Consider the following 22,799-nt stretch of genomic DNA (forward strand, 5'->3'; position numbering starts at 1 on the left):
GGCGATGGAGATGATGGGAGGAGTTGGCGGGTATCTATTGGCATAATGCAAAGGGGGGCGATGGAGATGATGGGAGGAGTTGGCGGGTATCTATTGGCATAATGCAATGGGGGGCGATGGAGATGATGGGAGGAGTTGGCGGGTATCTAGTGGCCAGTGTGAGGAATAGTTCCGGTTACCTCTTAGGGGCAGTGGAAGCCATCGGCACGGTGAGGGTTTTCTGTTTGTAGGGGGAGGCCGGTGGCTTCATACTTTCTTCATGGCCGAATGCCTCTGTGACACTGCCAGAGTCCACATCCTCAATGCTGACTGCCGGGTGAGGGAACGCCATTCCTTCTAGAAAGAAGAGAACCGGATATGGGCAGATAGGTGACAACCCCAGGGGACAGTCACCCCAACATTTTACAGGGCCAACCATGGTAGCCTTCCAATTCTCCTATTGATGGGTTTCCCTTCAATGCCACAAAGGGGAAGGGAAAAGGGAAGGGGATGGACGGGAGGAAGGGAGGGGAAGGGAAGAGAAGGGAAGGGAGGGGAAGAGAGGGGAAGAGAGGAAAGGGAAGGGACGGGAAGGGAAGGGAGGGGAAGGAAGGGAAGAGAAGGGAAGGGAGGAAGGGAAAGGAAGGGAAGGGTAGGGAAGAGAAGGGAGGGGAAGGGAGGGGAGAGGGAAACGGAAGAGAATGGGAGTGTAGGAACAGGAAGGGAGGGGAAGGGAGGGGTAGAAAAGAGAAGGGAGGGGAAGGGAAGGGAGAGGGAGGAAGGGAAGATAAGGGAAGGGAGGGGAAGGGAAGGGAAGGGAGGGGAAGGGAGAGGGAGGAAGGAAGGGGAAGGGAAGAGAAGGGGAGTTGAGGAACAGGAAGGGAGGGGTAGAGAAGGGAAGGGAGAGGGAGGAAGGGAAGATAAGGGAAGGGAAGAGAAGGGAGGAAGGGAAGGGAAAGGAAGAGAAGGTAAGGGAAGGGAGGGGAAGGGAGGGGTAGAGAAGGAAAGGGAGAGGGAGGAAGGGAAGAGAAGGGAAGGGAAGAGAAGGGAAGAAGGGAAGGGAAAGGAAGAGAAGGTAAGGGAAGGGAAGAGAAGGGAGGAAGGGAAGGGAAAGGAAGAGAAGGTAAGGGAAGGGAGGGGAAGGGAAAGGAAGAGAAGGGTAGGTAGGGAAAGGGTAGGGAGGGGAAGGGAGGAAGGGAGGGAAGCAAAAGGAAGAGATGGAAAAGGAAGAGAGGGGAGGGGAAGAGAGGGGAGGGGAAGGGAAGGGAGGCAGGAAATGGAGAGGAAGGGAAGAGAAGGGAAGGGAGGGCAATAGAAGGGAAGAGAAGGGAGGGAAAGGGAAGGGAAGGAAAGGGAAGGGGAATGGAGGGACAGGAAGGGAAGGCAGGGGAAAGGAAGGGAAGAGAAGGGGAAGAATGAGAAAATAAGGGGATATAAGAGGAAGTAAAGGGGGTAAGCTGGGCAAAGGGAGGGGCTCACCCCCCCAATTTAAGGCAGCATACACAGCATGTCAGGCAGCCAGGGTGACACCACAGGGAAGGGGACACTAGCATTCTACCTAATGCAGGGGAGCCACCATCACCCTGGAAGGACGGGTTCAGCACGCCCCCTATGCAGCGTGGGGGGAAGATGGCGGCCTGGTAGTGCGGGACATTGGGAAGGTCATCTATAGGTTCTGGAAAGGCAGGGGCTGAGCGGCAGCCATCTGGAGGAGCGTCAGGCACCAGCCTGGAGAGCTCTACATCAGCGCTGTGCCGGGACATGGCAGCGACATCTACAGAACCCAGAGCGGGAGAGGACCTGCAAGGGAGAGAGAAGAGCCAGCAGATGTACCCCAGTACCATGGGAGGACCCAATACCTGAAACGTGTCTCACCAACACCCCACAATATATGAAACTGAACAACTAACAGACAAAATATTAAAAACTGAAGAGGACCTGTCATCAGATATGGTAATGCCTGAATACCTCACATTCACCTGTGGGTGGGTCTGAGCTCTACATGGAGGACACACTCCACACACGGCTGAATGGAAGGGCCCTTCCCTACACCATACAATGTTTATCCACCAATCACACACAATGCCATCCTCTTACCCGTCTCCTCCACTGAAAAAATACCAACAGCTTGCCCCAGCGTCTGAAAGACAGAGAGATCAGATTGTACGCCCTGAAGATGGATCTTAGCAACCTTTTCTGATAAAGCGGATATCTGATTGGTCGGAGAGTTTGTACCTGTATATAATTTGTTGTAGCCGGCACAAGAAGCACTGTGTCTAGAGGTTCAGGAGGACATTCCAGGGTCACCTGACTGAAGAAAAGGACAACCATGTGACAACATTCACTCCCATATGGCAAGAGATTCATCCCACTGTGTGTCCCCAAAGGGAACCAGCACAGGAAGTGGGAAGAATCTCCTCATTGTGAACATACAATGACATCTTCTGGGGGGAAGAAAGAAGGGCCCCCTATATCAGGTTTATATCTGGGGGGAGGACAAAGGGGCCCCCCATATCAGGTTTATATCTGGGGGGACGACAGACGGTCCCCCATATCCAGGTTATATCTGGGGGGGACAGGGGGGCCCCCTATATCAGCTTATATTATCTGGAGGGGCAGAGGGGCCCCCATATGTGAGGGGAGGACAGAGGGAGCCCTTATATCTGGGGGAGCACAGAGGGGCCCTGGATATATCGGGGGGGAGGACAGAGGGGCCCCTAAATCTAGGAGGAGGACAGAAGGGGCCCCTATATCTGGAGGGAGGACAAACGGGCCCCCTATATCTGGGGGGAGGACATAAGGGCCCCCTATATGTGGGGGGGGGAAGAGGGGGACCCTATATCTGGAGGAAGGACAAAGGGGGCCCTATATGTGGGGGGAGAACAGAGGTAGCCCCTTTATCTGGGGGAGAACAGAGGGGCCACTATATGTGGGGGGAGAAGAGGGGGGCCCTATATCAGGGGGAAGACACAGTGGCCCCTATATCTGGAGGACAAAGGGGCCCCCATATCTGGAGGGAGGACAGAGGGGACCCCTATATCTGGAGGGGGACAGAGGGGGCCCCTAAATATGGGGGGAAGGGCAGAGGGGGCCCCTTATATCTGGAGGAGGACAGAGGGACCCCTATATCTGGAGGGGAGGACAGAGGGGCCCCTATATCTGGAGGGGAGGACAAAGGGGCCCCTATATCTGGAGGGGAGGACAGAGGGGCCCCTATATCTGGAGGGGAGGACAAAGGGGCCCCTATATCTGGAGGGGAGGACAGAGGGGCCCCCTATATCTGGAGGGGAGGACAGAGGGGCCCTTATATCTGGGGGGAGGACAGAGGGGCCCATATATCTGGGGGGAGGAAAGAGGGGCCCCTATATCTGGGGAGAGGAAAGAGGGGGCCCCTATATCTGGGGGGAGGAAAGAGGGGGCCCCTATATCTGGGGGGAGGAAAGAGGGGGCCCCTATATCTGGGGGGAAGAAGGAGGGGGCCCCTATATACATGGAGGACAGTGGGGGGCCCCTATATCTGGAGGAGGACAGAGGGGCACCTATATCTGGAGGGGAGGACAGAGGGGCCCCCTATATCTGGAGGGGAGGACAGAGGGGCCCCCTATATCTGGAGGGGAGGACAGAGGGGCCCTTATATCTGGAGGAGGACAGAGGGAGCCCCTATATCTGGGGGGAGGAAAGAGGGAGCCCCTATATCTGGGGGGAGGAAAGAGGGGGCCCCTATATCTGGAGGAGGACTGAGGGGGCCCCTATATCTGGGGGGAAGAAGGAGGGGGCCCCTATATACATGGAGGAGGACAGTGGGGGCCCCTATATCTGGGGGGAGGAAAGAGGGAGCCCCTATATCTGGGGGGAGGAAAGAGGGAGCCCCTATATCTGGGGGGAGGAAAGAGGGGCCCCTATATCTGGGGGGAGGAAAGAGGGGGCCCCTATATCTGGAGGAGGACTGAGGGGGCCCCTATATACATGGAGGAGGACAGAGGGGCACCTATATCTTGGGGAAGGACAGAGGGGCCCCATATTAGGGAACCTACTTGGTGTCGGGCGATGTCTCCCATCAGATTACACTAATATTCAGCTTGTTGTGTAATCTGATCCTCCCGCCAGCCTGAGCAGCGTTACTAGGTGAAGCCGGCTGGTTACTATGGAGGAGCAAGTGTTGCTAAGAGACCGTCTCCAGGGAGCAGAACATCATCACATCAGGACCAACACTCACTGCGTCATCTTCATCTCCTCGTCACTCTCACTGTGATAACACGACATCTGTAACCTGTAAAGAAGCCGGGACCTTCATATAACCCCCACCATCACCTGTGTGTAGCCCCCCACCCCATCACCTGAGTGTAACCCCCACCCCATCACCTGTGTGTAGCCCCCCACCCCATCACCTGTGTTTAACTCCAACCCCATCACCTGTGTGAAACCCCCACCATCACTTGTGTGTATCTCCAACCCCATCACCTGTGTGTAACCCCCCACCCCATCACCTGTGTGTAACCCCCCACCCCATCACCTGAGTGTAACCCCCACCCCATCACCTGTGTGTAACCCCAACCTCTTCACCTGTGTGTAACCCCAACACCTGTGTGTAACCCCCACCATCACCTGTGTGTAACCCCATCACCTGTGTGTAGCCCTCACCATCACCTGTGTTTAACTCCAACCTCATCACCTGTGTAAAACTCCAACCCCATCACCTGTGTGTAACTCCTAACCCCATCACCTGTGTGTAACTCCCACCCCATCACCTGTGTGTAACTCCCACCCCATCACCTGTGTGTAACTCCAACCCAATCACCTGTGTGTAACTCCAACCCCATCACCTGTGTGAAACCCCACCATCACCTATGTGGTAACCCCCACCATCATCTGTGTGTAACTCCAACCCCATCACCTGTGTGAAACCCCCACCATCACCTGTTTGTAACCCCGACCCCCATCACCTGTATGTAACCCTAACCCCATCACCTGTGTGTAACCCCAACCCCATCACCTGTGTGTAACCCCCACCATCACCTGTGTGTCACCCCAACCCCATCACCATCACCTGTGTGTAACCCCCACAATCACCTGTGTGTAACTCCATCCCCATCACCTCTGTGTAACCCACACCATCACCTGTGTGTAACTTCAACCCCATCACATATGTGTAATCCCCATCCTATCACCTGTGTATGACCTCAACACCTGTGTATAACCCCAACCCCATCACCTGTGTGTAACCATCACCTGTGTATAACCCCAACGCCATAACCTGTGTGTAACCCCAACCCCATCACTTGTGTATAACCCCATCACCATCGCCTGTGGGTATACCCCATCATCACCTGTGTGTAACCCCCACCATCACCTGCGTGTAACTTCCACCATCACCTGTGTGTAACCCCAACCCCATCACCTGTGCATAGTCCCCACCATCACCTGTGCGTAACCCCAACACCTGTGTGTATAACCCCATCACCTGTGTGTAATCCCAACCCTATTACCTGTGTATACCCTCCATCATCACCTGTGTATAACCACCATCATCCATGTATAACCCCAATCATCACCTGTGTGAAACCTCATCACCTGTGTGTAACTCCAACCCCATCACCTGTGTGTAACCCCAACCCCATCACCTGTGTGTAACCCCAACCCCATCACCTGTGTGTAACCCCCATCCCATTACTCGTGTATAATCCCAACACCTGTGTGTAACCCCAACCCCACCACCTTTATATAACCCTAACCCCATCACCTGTGTATACCCCCCACCATCACCTGTGCATAACTTCCATCATCACCTGTGTGTAACCCCAACCCCATCACCTGTGTGTAACGCCCACTCCATCACCTGTGTGTAACCCTTATCATCACCTGTGTATAACCCCATCACCTGTGTGAAACCCCAACCATCATTAGCAGTATACCCAACCAAATATTCCAATAATGTCTGAATTTTCTTACTTAGCGCCCACCATCACCTGTGCGTAACCCCAACCCCATCCCCTGTGTAAAACCTCAACCCCATCACCTGTGTAAAACCCCCACCCCATCACCTGTGTGTAACTCCAACACCCGTGTAACCCCCACCCCATCACCTGTGTGTAACTCCCATCATCACCTGTGTGTAACCCCAATCCCATTACCTGTGTGTAACCCCACCCCCATCACCTGTGTGTAACCCCCACCCCATCACCTGTGTGTAACCCCACCCCCATCACCTGTGTGTAACCCCCATCCCATCACCTGTGTATAACCCTATCACCTGTGTTTAACCCCCACTATCATCTGTCTATAACCTCAACCCCATCACCTGTGTGTAACCCCCACTATCACCTGTGTATAACCCAAACCTCATCATGTAACCCCAACGCCTTCACCTGTGTATAACCCAATTAACTGTGTGTAACCCCCATCACCTGTGTGTAACCCCCACCATCACCTGTGTGTAACTTCCACCCCATCACCTGTGTGAAACCCCAACCATCATTAGCATTATACCCCACCAAATATTCCAATAATGTCTAAATTTTCTTACTCCGACTCATCTTCATCTTCCTCCAGAATCCAAGAAAGACGTCTGAGGAGACAGAAAACCTGTCAGAGGCATAAATTGTACAATATATGGGGGAGGGCATTAGAGTGTCAGCTCCTCTGTACAGAGACTGATGGGACTGGCTCAGTGTACTCTGTACAGCACTGCGGTATATGTCAGAGCTATATGTGACTGTGGGGGACATTAGAGTGTCAGCTCCTCTGTACAGAGACTGATAGGACTGGCTCAGTGTTCTCTGTACAGCACTGCGGTATATGTTAGAGCTATGGATTGCACTTACTCATTCTCAGACTCCATGACGTCTCGGTCCGTCCTGTAAATTAATGACATTTGGTGTCAGGGTTGAGGGCTCATCAAGCAATAAATTTGGGGTTCAGTGATATGATGGGTGGGTCTCCTCCTCTAAACCAAAGACCAATCCCAGCCCCCACAATGGCAGTTTTCCCCGCTCTGTTGCTGCATGAGTTGTGATGCAGTGTGGGGTGCAAATACATAGTTTGTGTGGGTGTCAGGTATTGGGTGGTGGTGTATTGAACAGGTGGGGGTGGTGAATTTGTACAGGTGGGGGGTGTATTATACAGGTGGGTGGGGGTGTATTATACAGGTAGGGGTGGTGTATAGTACAGGTGGGGGTGGTGTATAGTACAGGTGGGTGGTGGTGTTTTGTACAGATGGGGGGCGTATTTTACAGGTGGTGGTTGGTGTATTGTACAAGTGGGATGGTGTATTGTACAGGTGGAGGTGGTGTAGGGTACAGGTGGGGGTGGTGTATAGTACAGGTGGGGGAGGTGTATTGTACAAGTGGGGTGGTGTATAGTACAGGTGGTGGTTGGTGTATTGTACAGGTGGTGGTGGTGTATTGTACAGGTTAGGGGGTGTATTGTACATGTGGGGGTGGTGATGTATTATACAGGTGGGGTGGTGTACAGTACAGGTGGGGGTGGTGTATTGTACAAGTGGGATGGTGTATTGTACAGGTGGAGGTGGTGTATAGTACAGGTGGGGGTGGTGTATTGTACAGGTGGAGGTGGTGTATTGTACAGGTGGTGGTTGATGTATTGTGCAGGTGGGGGATTGGTGTATTGTACAGGTGGGGGTAGTGTATAGTACTGGTGGGTGGTCGTGTATTGTACAGGTGGGGGAGGTGTATTGTACAGGTAGGGGTTTTGTGTATTGTACAGGTGGGGTGGTGTATTGTACAGAAGGGCGTGGTTTATTGTACAGGTGGAGGTGGTGTATAGTACAGGTGGGGGTGGTGTATTGTACTGGTGGGTGGGGATGTATTGTACAGGTGAGGTGTATTGTACAGGTGGGGGTAGTGTATTGTACTGGTGGGTGGTGGTGTATTGAACAGGTGGTGGTTGGTGTATTGTACAGGTGGGGTTGGTGTATTGTACAGGTGGTGGTTGGTGTATAGTACAGGTGGTGGTTCGTGTATTGTACAGGTGGGGTTGGTGTATAGTACAGGTGGTGGTTGGTGTATTGTACAGGTGGGGGTGGTGTATAGTTCTGGTGGGTGGTGGTGTATTGTACAGGTGGGGGTGGTGTATTGTAATGGTGGATGGGGGTGTATTTACAGGTGGGGGATGTATAGTACAGGTGGGTGAGGTGTATTGTACAAGTGGGGTGGTGTATTGTACAGGTGGAGATGGTGTATAGTACAGGTGGAGACGGTGCATAGTACAGGTGGTGGTTGGTGTATTGTACAGATAAGGGATTGGTGTATTGTACAGGTGGAGGGTGTATTGTACAGGTAGGGGTTAGTGTATTGTACAGGTGGGGGTTGGTGTATTGTACAGGTGGAGGGTAGTGTATTGTACAGGTGGGGGTTGGTGTATTGTACAGGTGGAGGATGGTGTATTGTACAAGTAAGGGTGGTGTATTGTACAGGAGGGGGTTGGTGTATTGTACAGGTGGGAGGTTGGTGTATTATATAGGTGGGGGGTTGGTGTATTGTACAGGTGGAGTAGTGTATTGTAAAAGTGGGGTTGGTGTATGGTGCAGTGGGGGTGGTGTATTGTACAGGTGGGGGTGGTGTATAGTACTGGTGGGTGGTGGTGTATTGTACAGGTGGGGGTGATGTATAGTAGTACAGGTGGGAGTTTTGTATAGTACAGGTGGAGGTGGTGTATTGTACAGGTGGAAGTGGTGTATAGTACAGGTGGGGGGGGTGTATTGTACAGGTGAAGGGTGTATTGTACAGGTGGGGGTTGGTGTATTGTACAGTTGGAGGTGGTGTATTGTACAGGTGGGGGTGGTGTATAGTACAGGTGGAGGGTGGTGTATTGTACAGGTAGGGGTTGGTGTATTGTATAGGTAGGGGTTGGTGTATTGTACAGGTAGGGGCTGGTGTTTTGTATAGGTGGGGGGTTGGTGTATTGTACAGATGGGGGTGGTGTATTGTAAAGATGGGGGTGGTGTATAGTACAGGTGGTGGTTGGTGTATTGTACAGGTGGGGTGGTGTATTGTACAGATGGGGGTGGTGTATTGTACAGGTGGAGGTGGTGTATATTACAGGTGGGTGGTGGTGTATTGAACAGGTGGGGGGGTTTATTGTACAGGTGGGGTGGTGTATAGTAGAGGTGATGATTGGTGTATTGCACAGGTGGGGGTGGTGTATTGTACAGGTGGAGGGTGGTATATTGTACAGGTGGGGGTTGGTGTATTGTACAGGTGAGTGGTGGTGAATTTGTACAGTTGGGGGTTAGTGTATTGTACAGGTAGGTGAGATGCCTTCAGTAGGCGGAAATGTCAGTGTCCTCACCCCCGGCTCTCCTCCATCTTCAGCTCAGTGAGTGCAGTGCTCAGGTTTATTCCATCCTCCTCCGCAGTCACTTCTTGTGTGGCCTCCTCCTCCAGGTGAGACTTCATCTCCTCTGTCACCAGACTCTGATCCTCCAACTCCTCCATCACTGTAAGATCAGAGATGACATTACACACAATGCACTCACTGTGCAGACGGGGGAGGGTAGATTGCTGCCATTACTCATAGCAACCAACCAGATTTTTCTTCCCCTACTATAAGTTATTTACAAGGACCCAGCTCAGCCTGAGATTACCATCTGTGCACCCACCTGATACTGTCCAATGAGATCTCCTCCCAGGTTAGTGAGGGTGCTCCTATTGGACAGAAGATAGCAGAAGGGTGGAGCATATCACATGGGTGGGGGTGAACCCTGAAGGTGGAGAAGTGAAGTCTCTACATTTTCTTATTGGGGGGAGGGGTTTACAATCTCTGTGTGCCCCGCCCCATAATCAGACCACAATTTTCCTCACATTCCCTTCTCACCTGACACGTTTCGCAGATTTCATTCTGCTTCCTCAGGGAATTTCATGGTGAGAACTTTCTATTACTCAGCAATGTAACCCGGATGATGACCCCCCCAACTCCCCATACACACCCGAACCACGGCCAATTTCCTCCACCTATACATGAATATAAAGCCTCCTCCACCTATATATGGATATAAAGCCTCCTCCACCTATACATGAATATAAAGCCTCCTCCACCTAACCTATATATGGATATAAAGCCTCCTCCACCTATATATGGATATAAGGCCTCCTCCACCTATATATGGATATAAGGCCTCCTCCACCTATATATGGATATAAGGCCTCCTCCACCTATATATGGATATAAAGCCTCCCTGTGATATTCAGAGGTCGGAGCTCTTGTTTTATACCTTCGGTTTGTTGGATCTCCTCAGTAGGGTGCCATGGCACAGGCTCTGGTAGTATCTCTAGCTGCCCCTTGGATGGTGGATGGTTTCCTCCGGCCTCCTCTGACACAATGACCTGTCCCTGGCCACAGCCTTCTTCTGGACCTTCATTTATATTTTGCTCCCTGCAGTTTTTAGCAGTTTCTTGCTGGCCCAGCTCCTCACTTGCTATGGGAAATGATCCTGGTAGACCCTCGCTGTGCCCATCCTCTGGGTGGAGCTCTTTCCCTATAGGTGGTGTGGTTTGGGTCTCTCTGTCTTGGGTCTGCACTGGCAGCTCCTCATCATATGACATGTCTCTGTCCTCATCAGTCTGCGTGTTCTGCTCCTCTGTCTGCATCATTCTGTCCTCATGTTCTAGACTCTCTGCACATCTCCCTGCTGTGTCCTCCTCTGCATCCGCCGGGAGATTCCTCAGATCCGACTCTTCCCAGAGATCCTCAGGAATTGCCCGGAAGGTCTCATCCAGTTCCCAGGGATGATCTTCTATTGAAGAGAGGTCCACAGCAATAACTCCAGGCTGTATGGTGGCCTCAGATGTCACCAGATTTCCTCCATTATCTCCTGGGCCCCCCACATGTCCTCCATCATCTCCTGACTCCCCCATATATCCTTCATCATCTCCTGGGCCTACCATATGTTCTCCATCATCTTCTGACCCCCCCACATATCCTCCATTATCTTCTGGGCCCCCCAGATGTCCTCCATTATCTTCTGGGCCCCCCACATGTCCTCCACCATCACTCGGGCCCCCCACATATCCATCATCTTCTGCCCCCCCCAGATGTCCTCCATCATCTTCTGGGCCCCCCACATGTCCTCCACGATCTCCTGGGCCCCGTACATATTCTCCATCATCTTTTGGGCCCCCCAGATGTCCTCCATCATCTTCTTGGCCCCCCAGATATCCTCCATCATCTTCTGGGCCCCCCACATGTCCTCCTCGATCTCCTGGGTCCCCTACATATTCTCCATCATCTTCTGGGCCCTCCAGATGTCCTCCATCATCTTCTGGGCCTTCCACATACTCTCCATTATCTTCTGGGCCCTCCATATGTCCTCCATCATCTTCTGCCCCCCCCAGATGTCCTCCATCAACTTCTGGGACTTCCACATACCCTCCCTCATCTTCTGGGCCCCCCACATATCCTCCATCGTTATCGGCTTGGCTCTCCTGTGGCCTGTATTTGTCCTCACCAACGTGCGAGTGTTGTTCCATCTTGGCATTTACAATGGGTTGGTCACACTGGATGGATGGATGGGACATTTGTTCTGTTTGTTTTCTTCCATTGATTGCCTGCTCTTCTGCCCAGCTGCATTCTTCTGTATCTCCCGGAGATGTCCGCTCTCCCACATTGCGGATTTTTACTGATTGTTGGGATTCAGACATCAGCCAAGGTTTTTCTTGGATCTCCTCAATATTTCTTGCAACTTGTTCTTCCTGGGTTCTCATCTTGTTGGTTGTCTCTGCTGCATTGCTTCCCACTTGCAGATCTTTTTCTGGTGCATTTCTGTCCTTTGGTATTTCATGCGTTGAGAATTGCTGGAGGTCCTCCTCATACTTTTCAGGTGTCTCCTCCTTAATGGTGTCCATAGATTTCAGTTCACCCCTGGGTCCATCTTCTCTTATATTCTGGCTGCTGGACAGATTGAAATTTTCAACTCCCACAGACCCGATCGCTGTTCTGCTTCTCCTGAGCTCCCTGTTTTGGTGATGCCTCTGCTCGGCTCTTCAGGTGCCTCGGAGGAGCCTCTCCCTAGAAGGGAGGAGCAGGGCACGGGGTTACCATCATATTTATCATATTTTATTTATTGAGTCCAGTCCATATAGTCCAGGTCAGACGTTCTAACAAAGCCGTAACATCTGTGAGTGGGGCCCCCATAGTTCTGATGGAACCTCTTTGTACTACATCTCAAAGCTCAATGCCACAATAAGAAAATACTCAGCAGATTTATGTTATGTTACCCCCCATCCCAATCACTGCCATTGTCACAAATTACACAGAATACCCCCACCCCATCCTGTGATATACCCCCTGCTGTCAGCCTATCACAGCCATGGTATTCTGCTTTCTGGATACTTGTGGGAGGGGCAGAGACACGATCCCCTGGGAGGAATCATTCTTTAAGCACCCTTTTTGCCCCCTGTAAAGTGAGCATATTGGACAGAGGATAGGCAAATGGGCGGCATGATATGGAGAAAGGGGGAGTTGTAGAGAGCAAAGGGATATTAGGGATGGAGGAAGGTAGCTAAGGATTGGGTATAGTGAAGAAGTGGGGGAGGGGCCAGGCTGGAGTAAGGTGGTCACTCACCCTGAGGTTAAGCGGTTGGGGCAGGTAAGGTCCATGAGGGGACAGTGGGTATGTGGTATGGAAGGGGTAGAAAACCATCACAGGTATGGGGTACCTCAAGAAAGTGTTAAGTGATGTTAAGAAATGGAGAGCTGGAACCGGTTATAACGGCTTGGGGGCCCGGTTCCAAAAAAGAGTGGGTTACCAAGGAATATAGATTGGTGATCTATCCGGACCTCATGGACCTTGACCCAGTAGTATAGGTAAAAGGACTGTAAATAAAATGATGCTGGTTCTGGTATTGTTGTAAATAAAGCGGCCAACATTGGTGTGTGAATATTTATTGAAAGAATGGGGAATGAGGAACCCAACATCGTTCTGCCCTGATTATGTCTCCCCAGGAGAGGGCAGCACTGGGAATATACCCCCAGGCTTCTTCTTATATTAAAATGATCCCCACTTTTTCTGGGAATGTCGATCGATGTCTCAGGGATGGCCGGTTCACCCTTCAAGGTAACAGGTCTGCTAGTTGTTTTGCTCATTTTAATTAGGATTTGTGTGTGCCGCTCCTGGATCTAACAGGCAATGGCTGCCCCTATCATGTGTGTCTGCCAATCAGAACTCATTCTGCTGAGTCCGACCAGTACAGGAACAATTCTGATTGGTTGTCATTGGAACCTCTTGAATAAGACTGATTATTTCGTCTCTGAGCAGTGATTGTCTTCTGCTACCTACCGGCTGCTTCCTCTTCCTCACATGGGATGATTATGGGCTCCTCAGGGGCGGTCTCTAAGTCCTCCACACACAGGTTGTCCTCTGCCATGTTTGGCGGCAGGATGGAGACTGCAGGGAGAGAAGAAGCTTGCTATTACCGGGCAAACAACCAATCACACAGCTCGCTCCTCTCCCCCTGTGCCACTCCCATGTCAAGCTCCACCCACTCTGAAAATCTGAATCACATGTTCACAAAACTCCTCCATACAAGCAGTCTGGATCCATGTGACAGGGAGATTTGTTTTATTTATAGTGGCCCCATCATTGGTTGCAGTGCAGCATGCCAAGTATTGTGTCAGGGTAACATTGCAGGTTTGTATTACCCCTTACACAAGTCACATGACTCCCCCTAACCATGCCTTCTCAGAATGACTGCACCATATTTATTCCAGCATCACCCAGGGTCCTCATCCATCTATATATGAGGACTTGTAAAGGTAATGATCACTACAGGCAAATTGCTGACCTGTGATTGGCTGTGATGGTTTCACCCTTTATTTTGGGGTCAGCTTTGTGTGTGACCTCACGGACAGGAGGGCGTTTTGATACACATTATGTATTGCGATCTCATGAAGCACTGTGACAACGAGGAAGTGGGTGAACGTTATAAATCTGGTGAGGGAAGAGTCTGAACGTGGCATTGCAGGGTATGTACCCAACTTACTCCTCAGGGGTGGAGTATTTGGAACAAAGAGGAGGGGCTATAACATGTGGGCGGGGCTCTCCTATCTTTCCTATATATAATATTGTAATGCCGGTACATACTGAAAGGTGACAATGTGATTGGATGTGAGGGATGCTTGGGGCCGCTGTAATGGATCACAACCCACAGAACAGGCACTTCAATTCCAGGGGTCCTAAGCTTGTGAACACACACAAAAGAAAGTACCACATAAAGGGGCCCAGGGGTCACTGACCGGTCACACCCAATCATTCCATTCATTTCAATGACCACCAATCATCAATCAGAAGAGAAATCACAACAGTTGTGGAATTTCTTATTTTATTCCAGTCTCAGTCCTGAGTACATTTCCCACCAGTCCTATAATAAAGGGGAAGTTCTGGCTGCCGATTGGTCGGTCACTGTATTAGATCTATCGATCGCTAAGACTTTGTCCTGAGGGGGTCTCTGCGGCTAAATCCAGCACTGGGCACTACGAGACTCGGAAATCTGAGGATGAATCCATCCTGGGCATTGGGTTGGATGGGCCGATGGAGAGGGCGCCCTCTTCTGTTTTCCATTGTTTCAGGGGTCGGTTACACCCCACTCCCCTCTGAAACAAAGGAGAAGAGAAAACAATTAATATTGTCCAGACCAACCCCCCACCGTCCTCCATCATACCCCGGGGGGGGGGGAATTGTCATAGCAGGAGGAAGATCTGACCCCATTATTTCCTCCCGGCCCTCTGACCTATGGAGGGGCATTGATTATCCCAATACATTTCCCAAATAATCAAAGCCCGAGGAGAAGGAGGCCATTCACCCTATGTATGGGCCCCTCTGACCTCAGCACCCTCTATACATGAGCAGATGGGCCCCGTCTATATCTGTCAGCGGGAGATCTCCCCAGGAAGATCCAGGGAACATCTCGGGAGGATCTGCAAGGAGCAGGAATGGAATCCCACCATGAGCAAAGTCACATGATGGATGGTGACCCCATAAATCGCTGTGACCCCATAGGAATACATCAATATCCTCACTGACACCGGCAGGCAGTACAAAGCTTGTGTGACCCACATTCATAACATTCACCCGTAATCCACCAGAAGGAAAGACGACTAATGAGCGGACACTTACTTTCCCGCACTTGGCAAATCATGTTATTCTGCGAGTCCTGAAAGGAGAAAATGATGAGAGTTGTCACCACCATGGAGATATTACACGGGGGTCTACATACACCATATGGGGGGTCTACATACACCATATGGGGGTCTACATACACCATATGGGGGGTCTACATACACCATATAGGGGGTCTACATACACCATATGGGGGGTCCACATACACCATATGGGGGGTCTACATACAGGGGGTCTACATACACCATATGGGGGGTCCACATACACCATATGGGGGGTCTACATACACCATATAGGGGGTCTACATACGCCATATGGGGGGTCTACATACGCCATATGGGGGGTCTACATACACCATATGGGGGGTCTACATACACCATATAGGGGATCTACATACACCATATGGGGGTCTACATACACCATATAGGGGGTCTACATACGCCATATGGGGGGTCTACATACGCCATATAGGGGTCTACATACACCATATGGGGGTCTACATACATCATAAGGGGGTCTACATACATCATATAGGGGTCTACATACACCATATGGGGGGTCTACATACAGCATATGGGGGTCTACATACACCATATGGGGGGTCTACATACACCATATAGGGGGTCTACATACATCATAAGGGGGTCTACATACAGCATATAGGGGGTCTACATACATCATATAGGAGGGGGAGGGGTTGTACCAGGCCAAGACAATCGTGTATATACAAATATGGAGCAACGTACCTGCTTTGTCACGGGCTGTGGGATCACTTTCTCCAGGCCCTGAGTGATCCAGCTCAGAACTCTTTGAATGAAAACATTTATATATTATAATTCAGCACAGTGCACCCCGTATTCTAAATATTGGGGGGGGGGGGGGTAACGTTATAACACAGCTCCAGAGTTACACAACTCTCCACTATGAGGCTGGACAGACTTCACAAATAATAATAATATAATGTGGAATGCAACACAACACATGCTGGTAATACATCGCACCAAAGACACACACTGACTGCACAAAGTATTGCTGGCATATCCCCATCATGGAGCAATAATTATCTCTGATGTTCTTCTATACATGTGTGCTGTGGGTGTGTCTGCGCTCTGCCTGTGTACTGCGGTTGTGTGTGCGCTCTGCCTGCGTGCTGCGGTTATGTGTACTGCGGTTGTGTGTGCGCTCTGCCTGCGTGCTGCGGTTGTGTGTGCGCTCTGCCTGTGTGCTGCGGTTGTGTGTGCGCTCTGCCTGTGTGCTGCGGTTGTGTGTGCGCTCTGCCTGCGTGCTGCGGTTATGTGTTCTGCGGTTGTGTGGTTGTGTGTGCGCTCTGCCTGCGTGCTGCGGTTGTGTGTGCTGCGGTTGTGTGTGTGCTCTGCCTGCGTGCTGCTGTTGTGTGTGCGCTCTGCCTGTGTGCTGCGGTTATGTGTGCTGCGGTTGTGTGTGCGCTCTGCCTGTGTGCTGCGGTTGTGTGTGCGCTCTGCCTGTGTGCTGCGGTTGTGTGTGCGCTCTGTGTATACTCTGTGTGCTGACAATTTGTCAGGGCCTGGTTTATGGCAAAATAGGCAGATTCCCCAGGGCCCTCACTTAGGGCCACAACTGACAATGATGGGGTTGCAGGGAGTTGGAACGTTGTGCATTCAGGGTGTCTTGAATGAATGTGTAATCGGTCTTTGCAGTGTCACTGAGTGTGCGGGGCACAGTGGGATCCCTGGATTGGAGACAATAGAATGTATGGGATGGAAGGGGTAAGACGAGGTGATGGGGGAGGGTACGGGTACACAGTGGCGGAGTTACCCCTTATGTAGGATGAGATCAGGGGAAGACATTTGGACTCACCCCGCGCTCTCCCCGCTGCCAGAAGGAACAGAAAATACAATTACAGAAGTCATGGAAGCTTCCGGCGGGGGCAATGCGCAGCACTCACCTCACTTTGGAATCTTTTCTGATTTCTGCAAAGAAAAAGAATTTCCAGATTATCAATGCGGTCCATTCACCTTCCATTACCAGGTGTGAAAAGGGACTCACCTGGGGGCGGGGCAGGTGGCTCCTCCTCCTTTGCTTTTTCTTCCTGCCAATCAAACACAACAAAGTCAGTAAAATCAGCAGGTTCAACGCGCCGCCTCTCCGCCATTGGCCGGATTGTCAGGAGGGCAGAAAGTGGCTTCAGGACAGAGCGCCCCCTACATACAGTTACCCCTCTGCCCTACCATGCCAATATGTCACCCCCAGGAAACTCACCTCCACCTTCTTAGCCTCAGCCATGGGGACCTCCGGCACCACTTTTCCCAGACCCTGCATCAGCCAGTTCAGCACCCCAACACCAGACCTGGGGGGGAGAAGATGGGGGGCAGGGGTAAAATTTATTGCTTACAAGCCCTCTGAGTTCAACCAGTAAGAAAAACAAATCCAAAGTCCCCCAAATTGGGGTAAAATCCCCCCCCCCCCCGATCCCTCAGGAAAATTTTGGACCACAAATCTACAGAAATTTTGGGTAAAATGTTGGAGGGCAGAAAAGAAGATACGCACCCCTTATCTGGCACTGCCGCCTTCACCTCTGGAGTGGGGGCTGATGGAGCTTCAGCTGGGGCAGGTGTGGGTGCCGCCACAAGAGGGGGTACAGGACTATGCACAGGGGACCCCGGAGGTATGTTCATTTCTGTCCAATGAAATATAATGACATGAAAAATGCCCCTACAGGTATCAGACTTTTACCCCCTCCAATGTACCCCACCATCACCTTCTACCCCTCCAATGACCCTAAATCCCAACAATGACCCTAAATCCCAACAATGACCCTAAATCCCAACATTGACCCCAACCCCTAACAATGGCCCCAACCCAGAAGTTGCCTGGACGGTTTTCTGGTTCGGTATAATCGAATAATTGGAATAACATTTTTCGCTCTGCATGTTGATCATCAAACTATTGCAGGGGTTGTGGAGAGCCTTCGTACCTGCTCTGGTGGAGCCACAGTTTGTTCTGGGCCGGTGGTCTTCTGTGTCCAGCTGGGCTGAGGAACAACTTTCTCCAAGCCATGAGAGAGCCAGGACAAGACACCTATAGAGGAACTGCCAAACGGGGACAATGCATGAAGATACCCCATCGCACAGAGGGCATCATGTATACTTATCACCCCCCCGGCTCCAGCCTAGAAATTAGGGGGCATTAGACTCCACCATCCTAGTATGTTCTCTCATGGGGCAATAGAGCTATCCAGCCTGGTATAGGGTCTCAGGGGGCAATAGACCTCTTCAGCCTGGTATAGGGTCTCAGGGGGCAATAGACCTCTTCAGCCTGGTATGGGGCAGGGTCCTCTCCTCCTGTATCACTGTCTGTATTAGTCTGTCATTTGCAATCCCTATTTAATGTACAGCGCTGTGTAATATGTTGGCACTATATAAATCCTGTTTATTAATAATAATAATAATAATAATAATAATAATAGAATGGGGGTGACAGAATGGGGGGGGGTGACGGAATGGGGGGGTGACACACCATAGAAGGATCAGTGATTTGGTTACTAATTTGTCTGATGGGGACACTAGAAGGATGAAAGCCGACATCTTGTTTGTTACAATTCCTGCACATCACCGGTTTTACCCCCCGATAACTATTGCCCCGGCCCATTGCCAGCTCACAGCGGATCCCCTACCTTCCGGGCCCGGGGTAGATCCCAATAGGGATCCTATCTGATCATACCCAGCATTCCCTCTGTTTTATTGGCACAGAGAGGTCCGTGGGGGGATTTGGTATTACTAATATCCATCAGAATCTGCCCCGGGCCAAACTCCTTATCTGCCCCACTCCTGGGCAATAACCTTGGCTGCTTCTCTGTACAGACGTTGGAACATTTGGATCTCTATAAGAAGTTTAGCTTTCTGTTGTGATAACCCAGCTGGGCCCTAAGTTGTTCTGAAGCCCCAACAATAATAATTGGGTGACCCGGAAGCCCCCAAAATACAAAAAATTCTTCCCTTACCCGCTCCGATCGCTGGCTTTGGTCTCTAAAACAGAAAACAAATATAATGGACGCTGCCATGTGATATTACTTTCATCTAACATAAATGGATCAGTATTATGGATCAGTACCAGTACCTCCTTCACTACAGGCTCCTCCTTATTGGCCCGGGACCAGGACGGGCTGTCCACCGGCTGAGGAACCATTTTCCCCAATCCCTGGGCCAACCAGCCGAGGACAGAACTGCAAAGGAAGAAACAGTCAGCATGGAGATTTGTATAACACGGCCCAAGCTCCCAGCCGGGGGCCCTCACCTTTCATCTGATCCTGCATTGTGACCATCGTCATCTGGGGGGACAAAAAATAAATCAAGACAAATCCCCATCACCCCAGCACCAATCCTTTACCCCTCTCTGACTACATGGAGAAACACAGTATCTGTTCCTATTCTGTATGTATGGGCTGTGCTCAGTACCACTACTACTCACTGTCAGCACCCCGGGGGGTTCTGGACTCTCCTGGCCATCAGATTTTCGGGGGGTTTCGGCGGGTCGAGGAATCGCCTTCCCGATCCAGCTGAACATTTTGTCCTGGAAGCAGAGAATATCGGATCACAGAACCCCCCCATACCGCCATACCCCCACCCCCATACCACAATACCCCCATACCCGGGTTACATTATTCCCAGAACCATGGAAACCCAAATCCCTGGGATCCTAAACTTTGTACTTCCAAACCCCCAAACCTAGCAAACAGAACCGGATCCGCTTATATCCAGAACCTGCTGACCCAAAGTGTTCTGACATCCAACTGTGATACGGGGAGCGCAGAGAGAGCGCCCAGGGGCCAATCACAGGGGACCAACAGGATAGGGGGTCTCTTTATTACTGTTACGGGGTCTTACATACAACACAGGTAGGAGATATATTGGAGATACATCAGATCCCGCAGGTCCAAACACATAAAGAACTCCGAGTCCATCATATACAGATATATTAATTCATAGCATAAAAAACTAGGGCCCCTAAAACACCGATATACAGAACCCAGAACCCCAAATAGATTGATCCAGCAAATCCAAACCTTGTACCCAGCGGATCCTAAAACCCTGAGCCCGGTATATCTGGATCCCAGAACCCCGAGCCCATTATATCTGGATCCCAGAACCCNGAGCCCATTATATCTGGATCCCAGAACCCCGAGCCCATTATATCTGGATCCCAGAACCCTGAGCCCATTATATCTGGATCCTGGACCCCAGAAACATCAAACTAAGAACTGTAAAACCATCAGCAAGCAATTGTACAACCTGGAGCTCATGGTGAGTGGATCCTAAAACCCTGAACCCATCATAAACAGATCCTGAAACCCTAAATCTCTAACAATATTATTGCAGAACCCCTAGCACCCCTCCCCCCAATATCGGCCCGATTCCCATCATTATAGCCCACAATGGATGATTTGTATGGGTATAATCTATATCCTACATCCATACTGACCCCATACACTTACCCCTATGTAGTCGGGTATAGATTGGGGCTCCTCCCCCTGAAGGGCACTGGTCCTCCTCACCTGTGTGAAGTGCAGGGCGAGTGACCCAGTTGGCAGTGCCAGGGCTGTGCCGGCAGCAGATGGGAGGAACGCCCTTCACTAAATCCTGCCTGTGCTGACACAGCTGATCGCAGTCTGATCCCATCACTGACCTTAATATGCAAGGAGGACGTCACCGGTGGCTAAATACCCCGATCTAAGCATAAGGGGCAAAACACAGACAATTACCCCACACACTGGCGGAGTCTCTGTGTATATCATAAATCATCCCTATACATTGGAGGGATCTACGCTGAGGTCCATAAATATTAGGACAGAGACAAGTTTATTCTAATTTCAGTTCTGTACATTACGACAAATATTATAAATGAAACAACTCCGACTGACCTGCAGACTTTCAGCATTGCTGCCAATGACAGCCTGTAGTCTCATGGACATCACCAGATGCCGGGGTTCCTCCTTATTAATGCTCCGCCAGGCCGTTACTACAGCGACTTTCAGTTGCTGTGTGTTTGTGGCCTTTCTGTCCGAAGTTTAGTCTTCAACAAGTGAAATGCTCAATTGGGTTCAGATCAGGTGACTTGGCCATGATTGTGTAATAAAGGATTTAGTTCCTCACATTTTTATGGAATCCTTTTGTTCAACCCACTGAATTAAAGCTGAAAGTCTGCAGGTCAACTGCATCTGAGTTGTTTCATTTAAAATTATTTGTGTTAATGTACAGAACCAAAATTACAATAAAGTTGTCTCTGTTCAAATATTTATGGACCTCACTGTATAGGATCTCTGTGTAGAATACATTGAGCTTTGTGGGCGTTCATTTGTGACCATCTGGCCATTAGCAGATCCTAAACCTCAGATGATCACCAGCACATCACACCATTGTCATTATTTATCTATCTGGGACCCCTCATAGGAATGTTGGGGGTGTCAGCCAGGTGCTGCCTATCAGATGCATTGATTGGTCAGTGTGGCGCCCTCTAGTGGCAGGTTGCAGCATTCAGGTGTTACCACAATGCCGAGGAGGAAAGACATCAGCAATGATCCCAGAGAAGGATTTGTTGCTGCTCATCAATCTGCGAAGGGTTAAAAGGCCAAACAAATAGATCCCAGCAATCTCCCAGCAAATTCCCCCCAAGGTCAGACCGGGCAATGCTCGGAGAAATTGAAGGGAAACCCTCAAAGCTCCATCTCCCCGTCCACTCACTTAGCATGTTCCAGTTCCAGACATTCCACTTCCATGCTGTCACTCCATGCTGAGATGTTTGGCCATATTGTACAGCGCGGGACAGCGAAACCCAAACCCAGCATATCAGCACAAACACCTCATACCAACTGTGAAGCATGGTGGTTGGGGGTGATGATCTGCGGGCATTGCAGCCACTGACCCGACCATGAGCTCCTCCATATAACAAAGTATTGTAGCGTCAAAAGTTAGGTCATGTGACAGGAAAATGCAATTCCTTAATTATCCAATCACAGCCTCGCTGCGCTTCCTGGACCAATCCCCACTGCAGGTGTTGGAGCAATCAGTGCGGCCTGGCAGAACTCCGCAGGTAAATGAATATTGCCGTTTCATTGTTCTGTGTTTTTATTGTGTTACGTTAACATTTCCCATCCAGGACTAAACATTAAAACTTACGTAAACTCCGAATCTCACCTTACATGAAAGGTAACAACTCTTTACGTTAAATAAACCTTATGCCCCCTAATGCCTAGGCAATGGAGAATGAATGGGAGCGCAAACCCTCCCCCGATACCGACGCCATGCTCCCGGGTGCTCCTTCTGCGCCAAGCTTTCTTTTCTAACCAGGACCGAGTCATGTGACACCGGAAGAACCAGGAAGAGGAGACAAGATGGCGGCGCCCGGCACGCTGCACCACGGATGGATGCTAGGACAAGGCGGGACCCGATACAACCCCCCCCCCCGCTGGATGGAAGGAACCCCCCACCCAAATAAAGATATTCTGAGAAACTCCGAGAACAATGAAAGATTTATTGTTTCCCTCCCACGCAGACAAACAATGAGCCGTCTCCAAGCAACCGGCACCAAGATACTCGGAAAACACAAACCAAGGAAACCGAGCGGCAGAGACCGGCCACCCCATCCCCCTCCGTGTCACCCCATCCCCCTCCGTGTGACCCCATCCCCCTCCGTGTCACCCCATCCCCCTCCGTGT

General features: G+C 50.8%; 2 protein-coding genes across 2 annotated transcripts in view; both read right to left on the reverse strand.

The window, feature by feature from the left end:
* Positions 1–10,953, reverse strand: part of CNGB1 (cyclic nucleotide gated channel subunit beta 1) — a 26,741-nt gene extending 15,788 nt beyond the window's left edge. Inside the window, 8 exon segments of the mRNA XM_072421435.1 lie at positions 180–336; positions 2,077–2,119; positions 2,215–2,290; positions 4,196–4,249; positions 6,503–6,544; positions 6,801–6,833; positions 9,286–9,433; positions 10,208–10,953. Of these exon segments, the coding sequence (XP_072277536.1) occupies positions 180–336; positions 2,077–2,119; positions 2,215–2,290; positions 4,196–4,249; positions 6,503–6,544; positions 6,801–6,833; positions 9,286–9,433; positions 10,208–10,880 (1,226 nt within the window). The 5' untranslated portion in view covers positions 10,881–10,953.
* A 916-nt stretch (positions 10,954–11,869) lies between these two features.
* Positions 11,870–17,800, reverse strand: LOC140338453 (uncharacterized). Its single transcript, XM_072422689.1, has 9 exons — positions 17,636–17,800; positions 17,348–17,435; positions 17,135–17,177; positions 17,034–17,058; positions 16,946–16,960; positions 15,856–15,916; positions 15,107–15,143; positions 13,271–13,378; positions 11,870–12,000 (listed from the first exon to the last, which is right to left on the reverse strand). The coding sequence occupies exons 1-9, from the start codon at positions 17,761–17,763 to the stop codon at positions 11,870–11,872; spliced, it is 636 nt and encodes a 211-aa protein (XP_072278790.1). The 5' UTR covers positions 17,764–17,800.
* Between the last annotated feature and the right edge of the window lie 4,999 nt (positions 17,801–22,799).

This window comes from Pyxicephalus adspersus, chromosome 9 (assembly GCF_032062135.1).
Source record: "Pyxicephalus adspersus chromosome 9, UCB_Pads_2.0, whole genome shotgun sequence".
Lineage (NCBI taxonomy): Eukaryota > Metazoa > Chordata > Amphibia > Anura > Pyxicephalidae > Pyxicephalus > Pyxicephalus adspersus.

What these genes read in the sequence shown, in the direction of transcription:
- LOC140338453 (XM_072422689.1), bottom strand. Translation starts at nt 17,763, where the DNA reads ATGAACATACCTCCGGGGTCCCCTGTGCATAGTCCTGTACCCCCTCTT. An exon ending in CACAGCCCGTGACAAAGCAG is followed by an intron (nt 15,144 to 15,855) that starts GTACGTTGCTCC and finishes TTCTCCTTTCAG; the next exon opens with GACTCGCAGAATAACATGAT. An exon ending in TGAGGAAGAGGAAGCAGCCG is followed by an intron (nt 12,001 to 13,270) that starts GTAGGTAGCAGA and finishes CCTCCCTTCTAG; the next exon opens with GGAGAGGCTCCTCCGAGGCA.